General features: G+C 36.7%; 1 protein-coding gene across 2 annotated transcripts in view; it reads left to right on the forward strand.

Moving 5' to 3' along the window:
- Positions 1 to 20,307, forward strand: part of FMN2 (formin 2) — a 195,273-nt gene that overhangs the window by 27,116 nt on the left and 147,850 nt on the right. For both annotated transcript variants that reach the window (XM_068939260.1, XM_068939261.1), the window contains exon 3: positions 17,945 to 18,111. In XM_068939260.1, the coding sequence (XP_068795361.1) occupies positions 17,945 to 18,111 (167 nt within the window). The remainder of the gene's footprint in view (positions 1 to 17,944; positions 18,112 to 20,307) is intronic.

A 20,307-nucleotide genomic window follows, 5' to 3' on the forward strand; every position in this document is an offset into this window, starting at 1 on the left:
AGTTTTTGTTTTAAGTATTTATTTGTTTTATCACATTTTCCTAGTTATTGAGAAGGGACCAGTACCCAATGCAACAGTACTTCTGTCTCTTATGGAAATTACTGTAACCCTCATTTGCATGTATATGCCAGCTGTCTTTACAGGCAGAGGACAATTATACCTTTCAGTTCGTGCAGAATAGCTTGAAACGGGGGAACTGGAAATGACATAATGCTTTACCATTTTCTCTTTTTGAGCTTTCTTCTGCTTTTTTAAAATGTATTTACAAGCTGAAAATTATTAGGGATGCATACATAATAATAACTAGTATAAATCAAAAAGGGAAATAAAATCAACATTAGTGTCCCTACAAACTGTCTTTCATTGAATCACTAGCAGGAAAGCCTTTCTATATAAACCAGTCCACATAGCAACAGTTACAGAAATAATTTCCCTGAAATTTGAATATTGCCATTGAAAAATGTTGTACTTTAATCAAGCACCACATGCATCAATTTGGGGATTACTATCAGGCTTTTAAAAAGCATGTTATTTATAGTGGCTCATTTCTATCTTAAAAAAAAAAACAAAAAAACAAACAGCTTCTTGCCTGGAGCATTAAATCCCAACTTGCTGTGCAGTGACTGCAGTGTTGTTCTGCATTTCTAACTAGAATCAAGTAAAATATTCCGCAACACTTTAGTGATTGATTTTAATGACAGCAGGTTCTAAGCAGATGACTGGCCTACTTTTGCTCAGTGCTGTAGTTTGGCTGTGTGCCATTTGGTTTTCACAGTCATCTGTACGTACTCTTCTAAAGCTGTTTTAATGTAAAATGTAGATGGTTACCAATAGATGGAACTATATTGATTGTATTTTTTCATAAATTTTGTAGAAGTGATTGAAGAAATACATCTTTTTAAATGCATATGAGAGGATGGTTTAAAAATAGTACTATCTTAGGGGGAGAAAGAAAAAAACATTCAGCCTGCCAACTTTGCCTGCTTTGCATATTTGTATTTTGATTTATATGAGAAATAAGCAAAGTATGATATTTAGAATTTGAGGCATCGGCTAAGGATTTGGTGGGGATAAGTTTATGGGCATTTGGTAATTAAGACAGAAGATCTGTTCCTCTTATGAGGAGGACAGCTGTGTTTGAAATTGCAGTGACAGTAATTACGAGTTCTAGATTTCAACCTGATGCGGAGTAGGGCCAGAGCTGTAGTGCTGTGGTCCCCGGAGGACAGGAGTGAATGGGGCTGGCTCTTTCTCTGCAATCTGCATCACTGAATGATTTTTACTAATATTAAGAGAGTATCTGGGCGGAAAATTGGAACTGAGGTTCCCCAACGCTAACATAACTGATAGAGGAGAGTTAAGAGATTGAGGTAATAAAAAGGACTTTATCCTAGCATTAATTTGAGTCGCAGTGATAGCAAAAAAAGTTAGTGAGGGTTTCCACTATGAAAATGCAAATTCCAGCAGCCATCCCAGCTTCTGATGAAACTCTAGCAACACAAACCTTTCTAAGCTCTGTTGGCTGGCTGTAATAAGTTTGCTATGCGAATCTATTTCAAACAGGTCATTTATGTTTAAGTTTCTCTTCAAAGACTTATATTTGTCCTGCTCTAGCAATAAACAGGAAATAAACAAACACGAATCCAAGCTACCATAAAACAAAACCTGAAGTCAATCGTGTACTTGTGCCCTCGGGGCCTCTTCCTGATTTCTGTGGGATGTGGGCCTGCTTCTCACGAAGACCACTTTGCATCGCTTTTGCAGTGTGAGTAATGTCATCTACACGCACCTGCAGCTCCAGTCCTTTGTTTGCAGCCTTGTAAAAAGGTCTTAGTATGAAGCATATGAAAACTAGAAAAAATAGGGTCAAAGTTTACTTCTGAGAAATATAGTAGCTATTTTTAGATGCATCTGCAAGGGTGCTTGTTGTGTTGTTTGTCTGGGGGTTTTGTGTGTGTGTATTTTTTTTTTTTTTTGATTTGTGTGATGATACCCGCAATACGAACTTGTGTCTTTTGGCACCATGAGGAAATGTTTATCGTGCTACTCTGTCAGGCCTACTTCCAGCTTGCTCCTCCGCTGACGGTACTTGTTGGCGGTAATACCGTGTGCCTTTTACGACGGGGTGGGCAGTGCAGCCTCGGCTAACTGAGGGGGGCTGCCCAGCGGCAGCCCTTTCCCGTGTGGTATGGGATCATACGAAACACTGACTGCTGCTAATAAGCATCTGAGGGCAAAGACGCCCTTCGTTTTGCCTAGTAAACCCATACCCCGGGGTGGCGGACTGCAAAAACTCATCCACTGCGACTACAGCGTGATGGGTTTGAAAACGGGCTGCGTTAAGTTACGGGAAGAACTGCTGAGTACCAATAAGCTTCTTTAATGTTACTGCGCCAGCACCGCAGTACAGGAGCGCGCAGAGCACAAGTCATGTCCCTGGAATGCAGGGCTGCCTCAGCGTGGTCGTGGCAGAGTCTCATGATTAACTCTTTGATCTTTATCTAGAGCTTCGCTGGAAGTAGCAGGCTTTGGTCACGGGGCTCCGCGACTGCCTCTCTCGGGCAACCGGTCTCCGAGCAGCACCGCCGCCCTGAGGTCGGCCTCGCAGCCCGACTCCCATCTGACCTAGAAATGTGTTTTCCTGGTTGCCTGCTGATCTTTTTCGGGGTGAAAAGGGGGAAAGGAAGGGGAATGTTTTATAGCTGGAGGTCCAGGCAGCTCTGCTTCGATCTATTTGAAATGTAGCACCAGTATTATAGCCATCACACATGGGATCTGGCTAGAACTAGTCATTAAAGGAGATTGTGTTCTTCCATGATTGCATTTTTAAGACGGCAACTGATTATTCCAGTGTGAATAGTTATATGGAATTTAAATTTGAATATATTTATTGGTTCAGATTGTGCTTTAATATTTTTTTAAATACTTAGAAATTGTGTAATAGCTTTTGTCTGAATTTTTTCTTTCTTTTTAATGTGCCTGGACTTCTTTTTCAGAAAATAAGCCTATTCCCTGAATAAGCTTCACCATTTTCTCCACAGCGCGGTATCTAAAGAAAAATAAACATGACATTGAAAAGCCTGGGAATAATTTAGGCTGTCTGCATGTGAAGGATCAAATTCTAATCTGAATCACAGCGATTAGGAAGCTCAGAACTACTAATTGGCTATGGTATTTGGTTTGTTGTACTTAGTTTAACCAAGCTCAGATTATGGCAAAGCATATTCCCTATAAACCACCCTTGCCAAGATCTGAGTTTATATAAGGAATGGTGGTGATAACGCACATAAGTGTAGGTGTTTCTATGTCTGTAGCTTTGATTATTTTGAAGTACATCTAAAAGCATTATTCTTTTGTGATTAGACGGACTTCAGCAGTTTCTGGAAACTCACCTTTATGCATACAACTTATCTTTTGGGGGTATGGGGTGAGTTGATACGAGGGGCACAGGGCTGAAGCAGTGAGAAGCTAAGCAGGAAAGTGATGGAAGCATGCGAGATCTTCACATTCTGTGTCACCTCATTCCTGCCTCTACATGCAATAATACAAGGCCACTTGAATTTCATTCAGTGCTTTAGAAAAGGCCGCCATGTGGGTTCAGGATTTGTGTCGCACTAGAGAAAAGTAACTGACGGTGAGTTACTTCCTTTATCCTGCATTATTACCTTGCAGTTCATGTAGAGGAAGTTACGAAAAGTGAGATGGGCTGTGGTACCAGGAGCACAAAATGACTATTGCTCATTTTATTTCCATGTTGCTGCTGTGCAGAATAGGCTTCCTCCACATTTTGAGCCATCTGAAAGGAATAGCTGGACTCTCTGCCATGAATAGGCAGTGGGATTATATTTTCTGATGCAAAACGTCACATTATTCTCAAGTAAATACAGAACACAATTTATTGTGTTCATCGATGTCTAGCCCATAGAACCCATTAAGACAGCTAGCAATTTTGCACAGTGCACAATTTTGCACAGTTCTTATTGTGTATTTTACTCAATAAGAAACAGTGGTTATGGGAGTATGTGCGTGCCATCCCAGAAGTAATAATAGATCCCAATATAACTAAAACTTAATGAATATATGTAGAGATACAGAACAGAAAAAAAATGCTCAAGAATTAATGGTTTTAGTATTTTGCTCTATGTAGTGGAACAGTGGCAGGAATGCCTAGTCACAAATGAGACTTGTCATTGGTATGTTGTTATTTGTCAGTAAAGATCTGAATTGTTCAATCTCAGGATTTATATGATGCTCAGGGATGCCAGAGCTCTGAACTCGGTGTGAATTTGAACCAGGCAGAAGTGCAGATAACGTTGTTGGGGAGCTAATTACAGGGGACAGCTTTGATTCTAGAGCTTATTTGATGCTGAGGTTTAGCTTAGATCTTACCTGTCTTACCCCCTGAAGATGCATAATGGTAGTGTGGAGGGGGAAAAATAACAGGCATATCTTTTCCTCTTCCTTGCACTGTTAAGGGAAAAAATCACTGCACAAAAGAAATCAGTGCTGCGGGAATGCTATAATTAGATATGTTAGCATCCGCTAACAGTCATGCAAGAAAAAGTGGTTTTTATTTTTTGAAAAAAAAAGGCCTTCATAATAAAGGGTGTGTATCTGAATACTATTCTGTCATGCAAAGAGTCAAGACAATGCAGTATGCTGAGAAATGCTTGAGAGAAATATTTAATTACATCAATGTAAGAACATGAAGATCTAGTTACAGCAAGGAAGGCATGTACTGAAGTCTTTTATTCGGAGAAATTCTAGAAGAATATAACTGCACAAATATCTTTTACTGCATACTTTCATAAAAAGCAAAGCATTAACTCTTCTTGTTCAGAATCAAATGGCATAATTCTTAATGCGAATGCTTACCAGCCAAAGGTAAGCCAAGAAGATAGCTGAAAGTGCACTTAATTTCCAGGTACTAGCAGTCTCGTGAGTACCACTGTTTATATTTGAGATGCAACATGATACCCTTTTTCTTTCTTTCTTTTTTTTTTCTGAGAAGGCATTTCTCAACTTCTGTGGCATGTAATTTGAGCTCATTTGAAAATAGGAAAATCACACACACAAAAAAGCTATTTCTTATTTCATATTAACTTGGTGTTCTTCCAAATATTCCAGCAAGCTACAAGGATAGAGTGTTGTAGACCAAAGTTCTGAGATGAATATTGTCATCGTTTGGGGTTTTTTGTTTGTTTGGTTTTTTTTCCTGTTTTTGGGTTGGAGGGGGAGAAGAAAAAAATGCTCTAAAGCACCCTCGGTAATGTTTTATAACAGCAGCAGCGTGGTGGAGAGGACACTCTACAACAAACTCACAGAAGCTAGAAAACAAAATATAGGATATTAAAATATATCTATTTGAAAAGTAGTTCATTAGGAGAGTAACACCCTCCCCCTGCCCCCAAGTGGTGACTTATAAGTAATGCTACGTGACAATAAATGCAGCCTATGTTTCTCTCTTCATACTGGTAAACACATTTTCAGGGTATTATAGCTTTGGTTTTGTTTACTATTGCTTTTTATTAGTATTATTATTAATAATAATAGCAATAATACTAAACTTCCTTACTTTGCAGAAGGCAAAAGTAGGTTTCAGACTCCATGACCTCTCTCTCAGTTTCTTCATATGAGACCCCAGGCTGGTCCTGTCCCTGATAGCAGTTCCCGGTACAGACTGAGGTCGTGCTACGGCAGGAGCTGGGCACCCTGCCCTTACAAACTGGAGGCAAGGAGCGCTGCTGCCTTGCTCAGGTCAGGTCTCAGCACTTGCCTTTGTATTAAGACTCAGCTTTTGACTCCCGCTTATTGGCGAACTCGGTGGGAGTTTCAGCTTTATGCCAGTGATCAGCAGCAGTATCACGTCTTTGAGCAAGGGTCTGGCTCCCAGCTCAAGTGAATCTGGAACTCAGAGCTGTGTCTTCACTGTGGAAAAGACAGGTTTAGTGCAGGAAACATCATTCCGGCCTTAGGGCCCTGGAAATTTATCCTCCCATTTTTAGTTACAAATGGGTTGTCACTAGTAAGAAACTTGCTGTTGATCTGATATAATTAAGCCTGGGCTGTTGCTGTGGCTCAGAGTAATTAAAAAGAGATTTTGGCGCTCTCCCTAATTTGTTGAGACCACTGGCTAAGCTGTATGTATGAGCAGTTGGGAATGAAAACTTCATATGCAGTAAAGGGCATCTTAAGTGCAGCGATACAAAGAGAATGTTGCAAACTTCAATGCAAATAACCTTTTGAACTCAAAAGAACGCAGTTGGCCCTATTAGCAGCACTGTGTTTGAAGATTAGTACACAGATGGCAAAAATCCACTGAAAAATCCAGTGTCCCTTGAAAAGCCTACTGCATATGTTTAAGATTGTGCTGACTGGAGTCAAGGTAATGAAACAGATAATATTTTTGTCCCATGTGTAGGTGTATTAGGGAAGTTGACTAAACTTCCGAATAGGTAATGTTTGCATATATAAACTTAAGGTATACTCAGGAAGGAAGCTTTGAACATATTTAAAGATAAAAAATATTTGCATACTGTTTGATAGTGATTCCAGTACATGTTTTTCTTCTTGATGGAATGTTGTTCTCATTTTCTGCTTTTCCCCTTTCTTCATCATATCATTTTTTGCTTATGGATATAAAGAAGAAAGAACTTTTTTACCTGATGATAAGGAATATAAAAAAAGTCAGCAGCTATTAAAGTTGAAGGAGATGGTCAGATTTTGGAGTGCATAGGCCCTGTGGAGGGAAGAAAGCTGAAGCAGACTATGATGTTAAGTAATGTGTGGGTTTAAAGAAACGTCATTCACCTTGTTTAATTCTAGCAAGACTCTGAAGTGGGACATGAAACTGCTTCAGTCGTTTTTTGTGACCTGTGGCTGCCTGTGCAAAAACTTGGATTTACTTCTAATTGTGCCACATGGTGGTAAAGGGCAAACGAAATGTGGAACAATTGGGAGTAAAGAAGTTCTACAAGAATGGGCTGTAAAGAACAGTGTGCATCAGTTTGGGCTGACAAAGAAAGCATTAGCAATGGCTGCCTAAAAGATAGCAGAGGAACTCCTTTCTTTACAGAAGGAATTGTGGCTTCCTGGCAGGCTGTGAGTACCTGGCACAGAGCAGTACCTTCACATCACAAATCGCCACAGAAGCTAAAAGGGGAAAAGAGGACAGAATTAAATACTTGCTGAGAAGAACCTAAGCACCTGGAAAGTATGATCTGAAAGTTGCCAAGATGCATATGGTGCCTAAAAGATTTGATAGGTAGATACATATAGAATCTATATCTCTCTTATGAATTGCTTTAAAATGAGAAAAGGTTTAGTAATAGGATTCTGTCATCTTCAATAATATTGCATTAAAACCTGAAGAGAATCAAGGTCAAAGGAGCCATAAAATATAATATTGTGAAATAAGATATCTTATATTTTTTTAAAAAAATATATATATATATATTTTTTTTTTTTTTACTGTGTGCTATTGCATCATAGTTTGGGAATTATTTAGTACTTGAAAAACTTCAGATTCTGAAAGATATTTATAAATCTCTGTAGTAGAAAGTAAGGACAAAACCATGGATTACTTAGACTTTGTTATATGTACATCATATATTGGAAAATTCAGGGTGGAAGGAGGAACAAAATATATTTCAGCCACCGTAAAGGCAAAAACTCAAGGAGCTCAGTGCTCTAGTTAGGGAGGCTGAGTAGTTAAGGGACTTGCCAGTTTGCAAGATTTCTGAAGGAACTGGCACACACCATCACAAATACTTTAATTCATTTTGAAGGTCTGGTGATAACAAAAGTTTAAGACCTGCTTTTTTAAAGGTATCATTATATTGTTACTGTAAATGATCCAGGCAGTTTTAGTCCTCTTATTTTGACTGCAGCAACAAATAAGGCTTTAGAATGAATCCTGAAGGAGGAAATTATTAGAAGGTATATTTGATATATGATAAAATGGGAAAAAAAAAATAGAACAAAATACAGCATGGTTTTAGCAAAGATCGATCAGGCAACTCTGATAATCTTTTATATATAGCTGCTTTCTAGACAAGACAAAAGTGGTCGGAAGGAATTCATCTGATTTTTCTGTACAAAATTGGACCACTGGAAACCATCTACCTAAAGAAGAAAATTACTATTGCTTTTGATGAGGGACTCTATCATGCTACTTCTCTTCCTCCATACAGGAACAGCTTCATCTTAGCCTACTTCTTCCTAGTGTTATGGTAGGCTTGATCTGGTTATGGAGGGTCGTCACATTAGTTAATGCAATAAACAAACTGGGTCCTGACCTTTGTCCTGCTTAGTGCTTGCAAGACTCAACCTTTTTATCACTAAGTGAAATTTTCGGTAAAATTTTATCTTTTCTATGTTATAAAACAGATTTCAAATTTAGGAAATGGACTGGCACCAGGAGTTCGTCTGTGCTCTTCAGCTTTTTCCAGCATGATTTATGTAAGCCTGAAACAAGATTAAGTCATTTCTTAACGAGACCATTTGACAATATGCTGAAATTGATATTGTTGCCATGTCTCATAGCCAGCACAAGTGGAGCAAGCCATTTTAAAATGCACACGTTTAGTCCTATCTGTCACAGGACGGTGGATAAAAGGAGATGGTTTTTTGAAACCTCTGGTTGTAACAGCCTTTCTGGAGTGGCTTTTTGTTTGATTGAACCTGGGGTCTTTCCCTGTCATCTTTTTCATTTCCTTTTGCAGAATGCTGTGTTCAAATATTGCCAGACCCTGACTTTTTCCATCAGGGCCTGGAAGATTGCACAGAAGTTTGTCCAAGGTGCCTCTTCTGCCACCTCCTGCAGTGTGATAGCCCTTCCAGTAGCCTTCCCCGGGGGCTGCCAGCATAGCAGCTGCAGCTTCCACCCTCACTTCCAAACGAGAGCATGCACTTGTGTGCCCTGCTTCTCTTTGGATATTTCAGGTGTCTTTTTGGTTACTATTATGTGCTACTCTTACTGTCACTGCATAATGGACTAGATGCTGCTTGTTCTAGTTAAGTGAGTTGTAATCACAATGACATGCTTACTCAAGTTCTCTTGCACAGTCTGCAATCTGTTGGAATGAGTAGTGATAGCTTTGGGGTGAGCAAAGAACAATTTTATTTGCTTGAATCGCTGTGCTGTATCTTTTGAGGGGCTTCTTAGCAAGATTGCTACCCAATTTGCATAATATATTAATAACTTCTAACATCACTGTGTTGGAGTGAAGGTTGTATCAAGCAGACTAAGGAGCTGACCCTTTTGCGTAGGGGTGATGTATTTTCTTTGCAACTTAGAGTTAGACAAGAGTCTTCATGGAGAGGGTCTATGAACGATTGATAGGGTCTTAACGGAAAGGAAACACTCTAACGGCGGGGAGACTCAGTGATAATCAGACACAGGAGTGAAAGTGAAATTAATCATTGGTAGTTTTACTCTAATTATTTTATGAGTGTCTATGAATGTAATCAGTCTATCAATCAATACATTCTTCAGTGTAATTTAATAAATATGTATTTCTGACCATAAGTTGCATGGAACTGTGTGTAGACAAATACAGAAGGCCAAGAGAGGTGACTCAAGTAGATGTATTTCTTTTCCCAATTCTCTTGTTTAGACAAACTTGCTGGGCTTTATTCCTGAAGTTAAGATATTTTGTGGGTTCAGTTTGTACCATGCATGTGAACAGAGCCAGGAAGTCTGGAGGCAAACTATCAAGAGGAGAAAGGACTGGCTGAGTCTTCTCAGGCATTTCTACACATCCTTAACTTTACTATAATTTTCCAAAAAATATAGTATGAAAGAAGGTATAAATCAGTATTTCCCTGTGATTGTTTTTCCCCTTGGAAACGTGTATGTGTACAGGCAGTTAATGCAGATATTGGCTACTATGCTGATAGTAAAAACAAAGAAAATATCTTTATAACAGAATTATAAGGATATATGCCATAACCTTAGACCTTGACAAGTTTTGTCATTTTTAAGGCTTAAGTTGTCTAGAAATTAGATTTATGATGTACTTTATTTTATATTTATACCAGTGGGAGGGTCACATTTTTTCCATTTGTTATGTAACCATGTTATTTGTGTAGACCTGTTGCTTGGTGTGTTTTCCATGTTTTATGTAGCCAGGCTGTGTGAAAACTGTCATGAGGTTTTAGGAAAGTATCTGTCAATGAAAATTCAATCCCTTGTTTTTTTTAAAAAAAAAAAAAAACAAAAAAAACTTGAAGGATGAAAGATTTGGAACAATATCCTAATCTAAATCAGCAGAGGATTAGAAATTCTGCAGTGCAAAAGTACAATAAATGAGTTCTTTAATCCTGAAATATTGGGCATAATCTTTCAGGTCAGGTTTCAGGAAAGCAAGAGACCAAATTAATGTGCTGTATTTTAGAATGCAAATGGGTATGCTGTATGCATTGGTGCAGGCCCTAGGCTGCTGCTTGTTCGAAGAGGAGGTGGCTGGATGGAAGATTCCTTAAGTTTCCAGTTCTATTTCATTCCCTTGTTTCCATGTACACTTTTGAAAACCTCTCCTTTCCTCAGCAGTCACAAGTTATATATTTTGTTTAGGCTGGCTGGTACAGGCTAGCTGCAAACAATTTTGAAGTTTGGAAAGATTAGGAAACGAAAGTAAAATATAAAGCGATGTAACACTCGATCCTTGAAAAGTTAATTGCATATGTGAAATATCATTCGCTCAGTGTTTTGTATTTTTGAGATCTAGGAATGTACATTAAAGAGCAGAAGTTTAGAAATATGAAAACAAAGTGTGATTCTTTTGCCTCTAAGAAATGACTCTGCTGGTTTTTGCTCTGCGGCTTAGGGTGAAATAGACAAGTAAACCTTGTACTGCAAAGTACTTAAGAAATAGCATGTAATGGTATTCAATAGTACTGTAAAGGAATCTCAGATAACTAAAGTAATATGGTGTGGTTTGTATTACTTATTTTCCAATTTTAAAATTTGAATCAATAGAAATGTATTCAGAATACAGGTACTAGCTCCCATACAAGTAAGCGTATATATAAGTCTTTGCAGTGTTTTTTGTCTGCCAGACATGTTTGTCATCTTGTCCTGCTGGGAAATATTTTATGCTGCACAGTTCAGGTGGTGTCAGATGATTTAGGCCTAATTTATGACCTGGATGTTTGTATATGCAGAAAAGGAGACATAAAAAAGTGATGACTGAATGAATGATTAATTTGATGAAAGAATGATATAGAGATATAGGAGTCAGCAGATGTCTAAATTATAGTATTTCCTAACTCTTGAATGTGGTAGAAATCAGTTTTTCTTTTTTCCTATTTTTCTCTCTTTATTTTATCTATGTTTATAATTGGAATTTTTTGTGAGTCAAAAAAACATAAGTCATAAAACATGATTGTCTTTTACGTTCTGTAAGACAGAATGTAGTAGTGTAAAACATATTCTAAAAGAAAATACACCACCATTTTATTTTGTCTCTTCTTCCTTTCCCTTTTTTCATATCCTAAGCAGTAAAGATCCAGCAGTGTCTGTGGTACTTTTGGCTTCAAAATTTATGAAATAACTTTGCTGTGTGAGCATTTCTTGAGCTCACTAAAGTGAGGGGGGGAAAAAAGTGTTTTTTAAAAAAAGGAGACAAATAGATTTCATTTTTTTTTAAAGATGTAGTCAGTACATGAATTACCATTAATCCTTGATGAGACTCTGAATTATGACTGGGATTTCAGGATTTGTGTTACACTGAAGTAGTTCTCTCTGGGCATTGGAAAAAATTAAAAGGGAAAGATTGTCTCCAGTCTGCATAGGCTCAGACGTGCTGATGCAGCTGCAACAGTGAAAATGTGGTGTATTTGGACATTAGAAAAAAGATTCACGGGGGACAAGCCTGGGGAGAGGGGTTGCTTTTGGAATATGAGTCATTTTAATCATCACTCTCAACTTGTGCTCACTGGCAGCTGGGCTCTATCTTTTCCAAATGCAATTTAAGGTGGATAGGAGGCACATTTTTAAAAAGAAACATGAGTTTCTAACAACACACCCTTTAGACAAACATTATTGCAAGCTATGCTGTAATTGCAATTTGAGGATACATGCATGTGTGTTTCTTGCTACGTTTGTGACTAGGGTAGTTCGTTCTTTCTTTCTTCCATTTATCCTTCTCCAGCCCCTCAATAAATAAGTAAATCCAAAGCCCAAAACATCATGGGTATGGTGTTGTTAGTTCTTAGGATTTTGTTGTTCACCTTATTGCTCTTTGAAAGCTTGGGATATTCTAAACAAACTAACTGGACTGGAAAAAGCTATAATGTGAACTCAATGAGTCAGGATTTGCCTATATTTCTCTGCAGGCACACTGAACATGTTTTCAACATTTAATAGTTCTATATGCAGTCAAGTATAAGGCAAATCTGCATCTCAGGAGCATGTAGATCCTTACTTTCAGCCTCTGTTTCAGGAGAAAAAATGTTGCTCTGGAATATAAAGCAATTGCAATAGAAATATCAAATGGTTTTCCTTCTAAAATAGACATCCTCTCCCATAAAATTGACTCATAGTCAAGGTCATGACAGAAAAGGTGATTCAAATAATCAGAAGTGATGGCCCAACTCTAGGGGTGCTGCCGTATGAGTAGAAGTATAACACAGACACCTCTGCATGCCAAGGAAGAATCTGGTTGTTTCAAGCCAGTGTTGCATGGGATTATTACGTGAAATTACTATATTTCATAGAACATTGATATTATATGAATATTACATGTCATATAATACGTAGTTTGTACTATTTCAATAACATATGAAATAATGTTTGTAGAATGATTTTTGTGGGGGCAGGCTTCCCTTCCTCCTCCACTTTGTATCTGAGTAATCTGGCTGCAGAAGATCCAACGTTGACAGTGATCATACTAGAACTGCAAATGCCCATGTTTTTCAAAAAGCGAGGCAGTATGAATGGAAACTATCCTGGGACTTGTGTATTTTCATTCCAGTGAATAAGTTGCATGTAAAATTGTAGACAGTGGTGGTTTTGATGAATAGTCTTACTGAAGTCTTGGTAATAGTGACAGGACAAAAGCCTATAATGTAATCACAAGGAAATCACAAGATAGTAGTACTTTATCCTAATGGGCATGAGAAGCAGAAGGACATAGAGGTAGAGAGGGGGTAGAATATGGAAGCTGAGCCAGAAGAATTAGGCTGTGCCATGGCAGCAAAAGTGTCACAAATACCTGTAGAAAGCCAGAGTACCTTATGCTTCCAAAATTAACTTCATGTTTCCATTGTTTTAAGTTATTTATTAACTGTGTAATCCTTTGTAAGCAAAAAAATGCAGAGAGTCTTCTTGTCCCTTACTAGGTTTTAACAAGTCGTCTCTAAGGTCATAAAAAGTAACTTACAAGATTATATTCTTCCTTGCTGAAGGGTCTTGGCAAGATCCTCAGAACACTGAAACTTAGCCACAGTTCTTCTCCAATCCAAAAATTAGTATCCCTTCCACCCCCACCCCCCCCCACCTTGTGTTTAAGGGTAAGGTAAGAATAGCCTCCAGCAACATCATGATCTGAGATCTTGGGGAAGAAAAGTCGTTTAAAATATTTTTTTTAAATTGATTTTATTAAGAACTTTTTAGAAAAAAAGTGCTGAGGTTGTTGTGCTTTACTATCTTCATGATATACAAAAGCAAACTAGAGAAGTTTCTTTACTATTTCCCTTAAATTCCTTTAACAGAAATCAGTTAATCATTTAATAATTATGAAATCATTAGTCACTTAATTATTCCAGGTTGTTTGCAATCATCTTTAGCTGTTGAGAACACATTCAGATATTATTGCATGTAAGTAACGAGTATGAGGGCGATTAATGTATCTGAGGAAAAAAAGGGTAGAGTTGCATTTTATTTATGAATCAAAGATGAAAAATTTTAGCTGAAAATTTTAGCTAAAATTTTAGGAATAGATTTAGGTATTAACATTGCAAAATCAGTGCTTTAAATTTCATGCATAGAGACAAAAAGTTGTTTTAATTTGAATTAGTTCAAAGCATAAATCTGATAAGGTAAAGGCAATCCATGTTTAGTTCAAAACAGAAGTGGTTAAATACCAGCTGAAAAAGGAATTTTGTATACCTAAGCAAAAATATATCCTTCATTTTACCCTAAATTAAAAGTAATAAATGTGATTCTTTCTTCCGCTTCACAAACATGTCACCTATGTTTGCTGTGACCCAAATAAGGGAGCAGGTAGAGGTACTTCATCAGCTTCTAGGGCTGCTGAGGATCTGGGAGCTGGGGTGCTTCCGTTGTAGTGATGACTTTGGCTTTTACCTGCAAGTAAGTGAAGGAGAAATAGTAGTTGCCCTCAACAAGGGAGGAACTCATTACTGGTAAGCAACGACTTTCAAATGCCGTTCTCCCATGTGAAATAGTTTTGGCCCTATCTAGCCCTATTGTGGTGCAGCTATTTTGTCTGTCAGGCTCTGTGGCATCTCGTGATGTTGTTTCAAAAAAAATTACTAATGTTCCAAAACACTGAAACTGTTTCTTTTGATAGTATTACTCCTCTTTTCCGCCCCCTCCCCCACCTCAGAAAAATTCGATTGCCTTTTTATAACTTTGGCTAGTTTTTGTGTTTTGAAGTGGGGGAAGGGGTTGACACTTTTGATGATACAAAACTTTAGTGTAACATTTTAAATGTATTGCCTAGTAAGTGGTTTTGAATGTGTAATCCATTTATTATTGATATAGTTTTGTCACAGCTGTTTACTGAGAAGTCAATTATGTAAGTATTAAGGACTGAACCAGTTCCAGCTTGCATTTGTTAAAATGTGTTAACAAAACTAGCAAAATATATTTCTTTAAGTCAGATTTCAGTTTCTGTCCTCGGCTGTCCGTAGCAATTGTAAGGAACGTTCATAGTATTAGAGCACAGCTTTATCTAAACATTGTCATCTTTGTGCTGATATTATTAATTGATTGATTATTTTTTGAGTCAGTCCAAACTGTTGATTCTTTAGGTTAAGAAGTGTTAACTCTTAACTTATTATCATAAGTTAATAATTAACTTATTATTAACTTATGATAATAATAATTTTTATTCCCCAGTTTATTCAAAGGCTTATAATACATTCAATACAGGTGGACAGCATAAGAAGTACCAGAGGACAATACAAGAAATCAAGTTCATTAATGACACTATTTTTTTAGGCATATACTTGTTTTAGCATTCAGATAATATAAAATAAGCTTAAAAGAGTATAACAAGCAATAATAGTTAATAACTAATATACAAATTAAGCTGAGTAAATGGCAACTAAGATTTTGAACAAACAATAAAGTATTTGATCTTGAGCAGGACTTAAAAAGGTGCTATTATAAAAAAAAAAAAATAGAGAATAGACGGACAGATTAAAAAGCAAGCACTTATCTGTAAATGACAAGAAAGGGAATATTATTCCTTTTCATTAGTTTAAAGCAGCCGTCAGGAGATTCTTCTGCTTTTGAATATCCAGGAAAAGACACTCTAGAAGCGACCAGATTATTTTAAAGGTGGTTGTGGTGATTGTTGTTGTTTTTCCCCTAGATGTTTCAAGAGGGACATTCAAAAGTAGTGGACAGCAATTGAATATTTAACGCAGCATGAATAAATGTGCAATGTTCTTACATTCTATTTTTTTATGCAGAAGGCTCTTTTTTATTTTTTCTTCTGTTGGTAGTGTAAAAATGTAAGAATGGTTAGTGTAGGTAAACGGGGAAGTCAAGGCTTTACGTTAATCCTCTTCACCTCTAGTCCTTTGTTTAATGAGATGATTTTTCCATATTGTTCAGCTTTACTCAGTGATATGAGATGATACTATAAGACTACATCTGTGCTTTGCTCAGTGAAATGCTAGCTACTGGTGTTCTGGTGCCAGTGTGATGCCAATCTTGTGCTTTTATTTTTTCTGATACTTCCTTATATGGCTAAACTCCAGTATTTATAGCTAGGAGAAGCTATGTGTTGCAGTAAGAGTGATACTGGCTAGTTTTCTAATCCGGTTTACCCCTTTTAGCTGCATATGAGTCTGCAGAAGAGAAGTGCTGTTTACATTTATTTTAGAGCACCGCTAACATTAGCAGCTACAGAAAGATTACTGAAATAAATCACAAAAATGTCTGTAGGCAAATAGCTCCTGCTTTGTTCTTTGCTTTTACGTTTTCGTACTGTTGCCTTTCTTCAAGTAGGAGATTGCTGTATATTGCTGCAATTGTGTGAGAAATATTGGTAAAATCACAGTGCATATCGAACACTAAGAATGCCCCTCTACAATCAATTAATAAATTTGAAGATTATTAACTGAATTGTATATTTAGATGAGTAAAAAGAGGGAAAGTATTGAATAAGCAATAATGTAATTATTTTATATGTTGTGAAACCAAGGAACAGAGGCAAATGAATTAGCAAGTTGATTAGCACATGACAAAATTTGTTTCTTGCAAGCAGTTCGCTGGAATATATTCCACTGTGTCTAATGAAAAGTTAGAAGACTCAGAGTAATAATTCAGAGTTATCCAATGGTTAGATGTGGAGAGAAAAATCTTAGAAATGACTTTTCTACATTTCAATGCGTTATTTATTTTAGGTAGCATTGCCGCATGAAGTTAAAATAATATGGAAACTTTGGGCTAAATGATATTTACAATATTATATCTAAATCAGATGCAGATGTTTAAAAAAATCCCTTTTTTGTGCATTAAAAAGACACTATGAAATCTTGCAATTTGAAAAGATCAGAATTTGAATAGAAATGCTTTATATATCTTGCATTTTAATGTGAAAAGCAGTATTTTGTTATTACTTTAACTGACACTGAAATGCTTCCTTTTAGTGTAGTACATTTTTTTTTTTTAAAGATACCTTTGGCTTCCAGTTAGTGGAAAAAAAAGAAAATGATTTAGGTACAAATTGCATTTGCAGTTAGTTCTTACAAAAATATGCAATTAACTTTAGTACTCCCTCAACCTTTTCTCTTCCAGTAGGTCTATTTCATCTCTTTATATCTTGTAAGTCCCAAGTTTGGCATCTTTTTACATTTTAGAGCTTAATCAAGCAATTTCATATTCTTACAGTGTAGATTTTAGTACAGCCTGCGTATATAACGAATCAATTTCTTTAAGTCTCTTTCTGGCTAACTTTACACAGCACAAAGTTCTTTCAGACCTCTAGCGTCATCTTCTGTAACATGCTCTGCAAGACATACCTTGCTTTCGTGAAGTGGTGAGAGAGCAAAGAAAGCATCGGGATCATGAAAGCTGACCCTGTAACGGAAACAGGTCACTCTTCTGACTCTACAAAAGATTTCCCCAAATTCTGTACCGGGCCTTGCAGCACTGCATTTTAGACTGGAGCACTCTGCTGCTCTGGAGTTGCTAAATATCATCTTAAGCAGAGTAGTTACTGGGGGGGCGGGGGGCGGTATTATTATTCTATTGAGAGTTTCTCCACAGAACTGGAGCACAATTTCTTAAAGACTAGGATCACTTTGTAATTCAAAAAACAAAGGCTTATTCGAAGAGTTGGGAGCTGATTCTATGACTGTGTGTGACACCCTTGGAAAATGTTATTTCATTTCTTGGTAATATCTCAGTTTTCCCAACAGGATAATTGTATAATACCAATAAATAGGAAATTGATGTTGCAATAGCATCTCATGGTTCTTGTTCCTACTCCATTGTGCAGCCAACCTAATATGTTTTCTGGGATGTCCTAATTAATCATGCTGTAGATCAGTTCAAATGACTCTATGGAAACATTTTATATTAAAGATTTATAATTGGATGTTTTTCTCAAGAATGCTGGTAAACTTTATTTATTCTACTTAAAATACTCCTCGAAATTTTTAATACATGTTGCAATGCCTTAATCTCTATATCTCATAGATAACTACAAATTCTTATTGATCTGTGTCATCACCTTGGCAGGGCGAACTCTGCTGGAAAAGCTGTTCAGCCAGCAGGAGAATGCACCACAAGAAGAAGCAGAAAAACTGTGTTCTCGTATTATTGCAATGGGTCTTTTGCTTCCCTTCACTGATTGCTTCAGAGAACCATGTAATCAGAGTGCCCAACAAAGCACACCCACATTTGATGTAAGTACCAAAAAAGTTACCTCAGTCTGCTCTGCCATGAGGGACATGAATTATCAAAGGCTCATGATTCCGAAGTCAGCCCTGAGAGAGATCTGTTATTCCTGTTAATCAAAATTGGCCTTAAAAATGTGGCCAACTCAGGCACGTACACTTTTATATCTGGGTAAGCTTAAGTTTTAAAAGGTTCTCCCATAACTTCATTTTTTTAACATTTTAGTTCATCTCTTAGTCTGCTATACTGGTGTTCTGTATCTGATGTTTTCATTAAGCTTTTTTCTTTGAATTCAAGTGCTGTATAGGACTACCAACACTTCTGTCCAACAGCTGGTTCAACAAAAATGTAAATTAAGAAAACAGCTGAATACTGGATATCATGAAACTACAGAAGCCAAACAGGATATCTATGCTAGATATACACCCTAAAAAGTCTGACATTTAATATGAAATAGTGTAAGGACAGTGCAACTCAATTGCTGGCATTCTAACTAGAGTGTTGTCTATGCCTTTGGGTTAGCTGGCTAGAGTGCTGTTATTAGTCACATTTACATGGAGTTATAAAACTTGGAGACTGTGATATAGACATGGCCTAACATACTCTTCCTTCCCCTTGGGTGATGAATTCAATATTAGGATGTGATTCTATTGTATGATACTGTATAACCATTGAAATTTTACAGTGGACTTCTTTTGATCCTTGCCATCAATATTTTATCTTTAGCACAGGTTTTTTTTTTTTTGTACTGGTTTATGTGACTGAAGATAGTATTTTTTCTCTTCACTAAATAATTTCAAAATATTGTACACATATTAACTAATCTTCTTAATACATTCCTGGTAGGGTTAAAACTTTCTCCATTGCACACTTGAAGAACCTGAAGCACAGAATTTTTATGTGATTTGGTTAGGACTATTTAATAAGTGTTTGACAGAAGTATGAGAGTACTTGGATCTTTTTAACTTTTTAAATCTTTCTCAGCTTTCCTGAAGAATAGCTTAGCACAGCTGATAAAGGTAATGTGACTATAATTAGAACAAATGTGTATGGATAAATTGTTAAAACAAACTTTCCTAGGTAGCCTTTTGAATAAAATTGTTCAATGGTCTCTCTAACAACATTCAATCTTTATCTTTTTTTTAAAAAAGCAATATTTAAGGCATTTTCAGACGGGCTTTTTAAATTAATTGAAAAAGGGGTGTGACTATATAAAGCTGACGTTATTCAGGGAACTTAAAATCATACTCCATCTGAAAGTATCTCATAAGGTTACTGAAAAACATTTTTCTTATTTTTCAGTTTACTTAATATAATTTGCCAGCATTTTCAGTAATCCTGGTTTTACTGTATACTCAGTTAACCTGTTCCGCCATTAGTTTTGAATATAATGTTAGATGAAGACAAAATTTATCTTTTTTATAAATAGGCTTTAAGAAATTAAACGTTTGGAAAGAAGCAGAGGAGACTCTTTTGTTGTTTATTGGCATACCCTGCTTCTTTGAGTAAGAGAATTATTCTACGTATCTTTCATTGAACATATCCAACAGGATGAACGGTCTGAAAAGGAAGTGTTCTAGCCTAGAATCATGTGAACATTGTTTCAAAGCGGCAATTTAAGAGGTCTTACCAATGGTTTTAGTTTGAACTGGGATACCAGAAAGCCACAAATTCTCAGCTATTTTTTCTCTGTAAGAACCCTAAATAGATAGCGCTCCTGTAAAACAATAATGACAAAAGTGGCGTAAGGCTTATGTATGTATGCTCAGCAAGTAGTACAATCTACTTCAAAGAAGCATACATCTACTGCCTTAAACAGTAGGATCCCAACACTTGCATGTGTGTATCAGATGGTACAACGGTGGGAGCTGCTGCTATTGAGTTTGCAAGTATGTTTATGCTTCAGTTCAGGTGACCAGAGTACAGGTACTGCTATCTGTTTATTGCACAAGCCCTATAAGGGTGACAAAGTTTAGAACCTGCAGTATAAACTCTTATAGCTTAGAACTTCTTCAAAATTGGACGACTCCTAGATGATTTTGCTTCACAGAGTCAGCAAGCAAAATATCTTACAAAAATAAATGCAAATAGTTATGTAAGAAAATGAAACAATAAGTAGCTAGTGTGGAAAAAATTATTACACTTTATTACTTACAATAGGACATGTACAGTGTGTGACTCGTGGGTACCCTCTTGCATCTCTC

The sequence above is a fragment of the Struthio camelus genome, chromosome 3 (assembly GCF_040807025.1).
Source record: "Struthio camelus isolate bStrCam1 chromosome 3, bStrCam1.hap1, whole genome shotgun sequence".
In the NCBI taxonomy this organism is placed as follows: domain Eukaryota; kingdom Metazoa; phylum Chordata; class Aves; order Struthioniformes; family Struthionidae; genus Struthio; species Struthio camelus.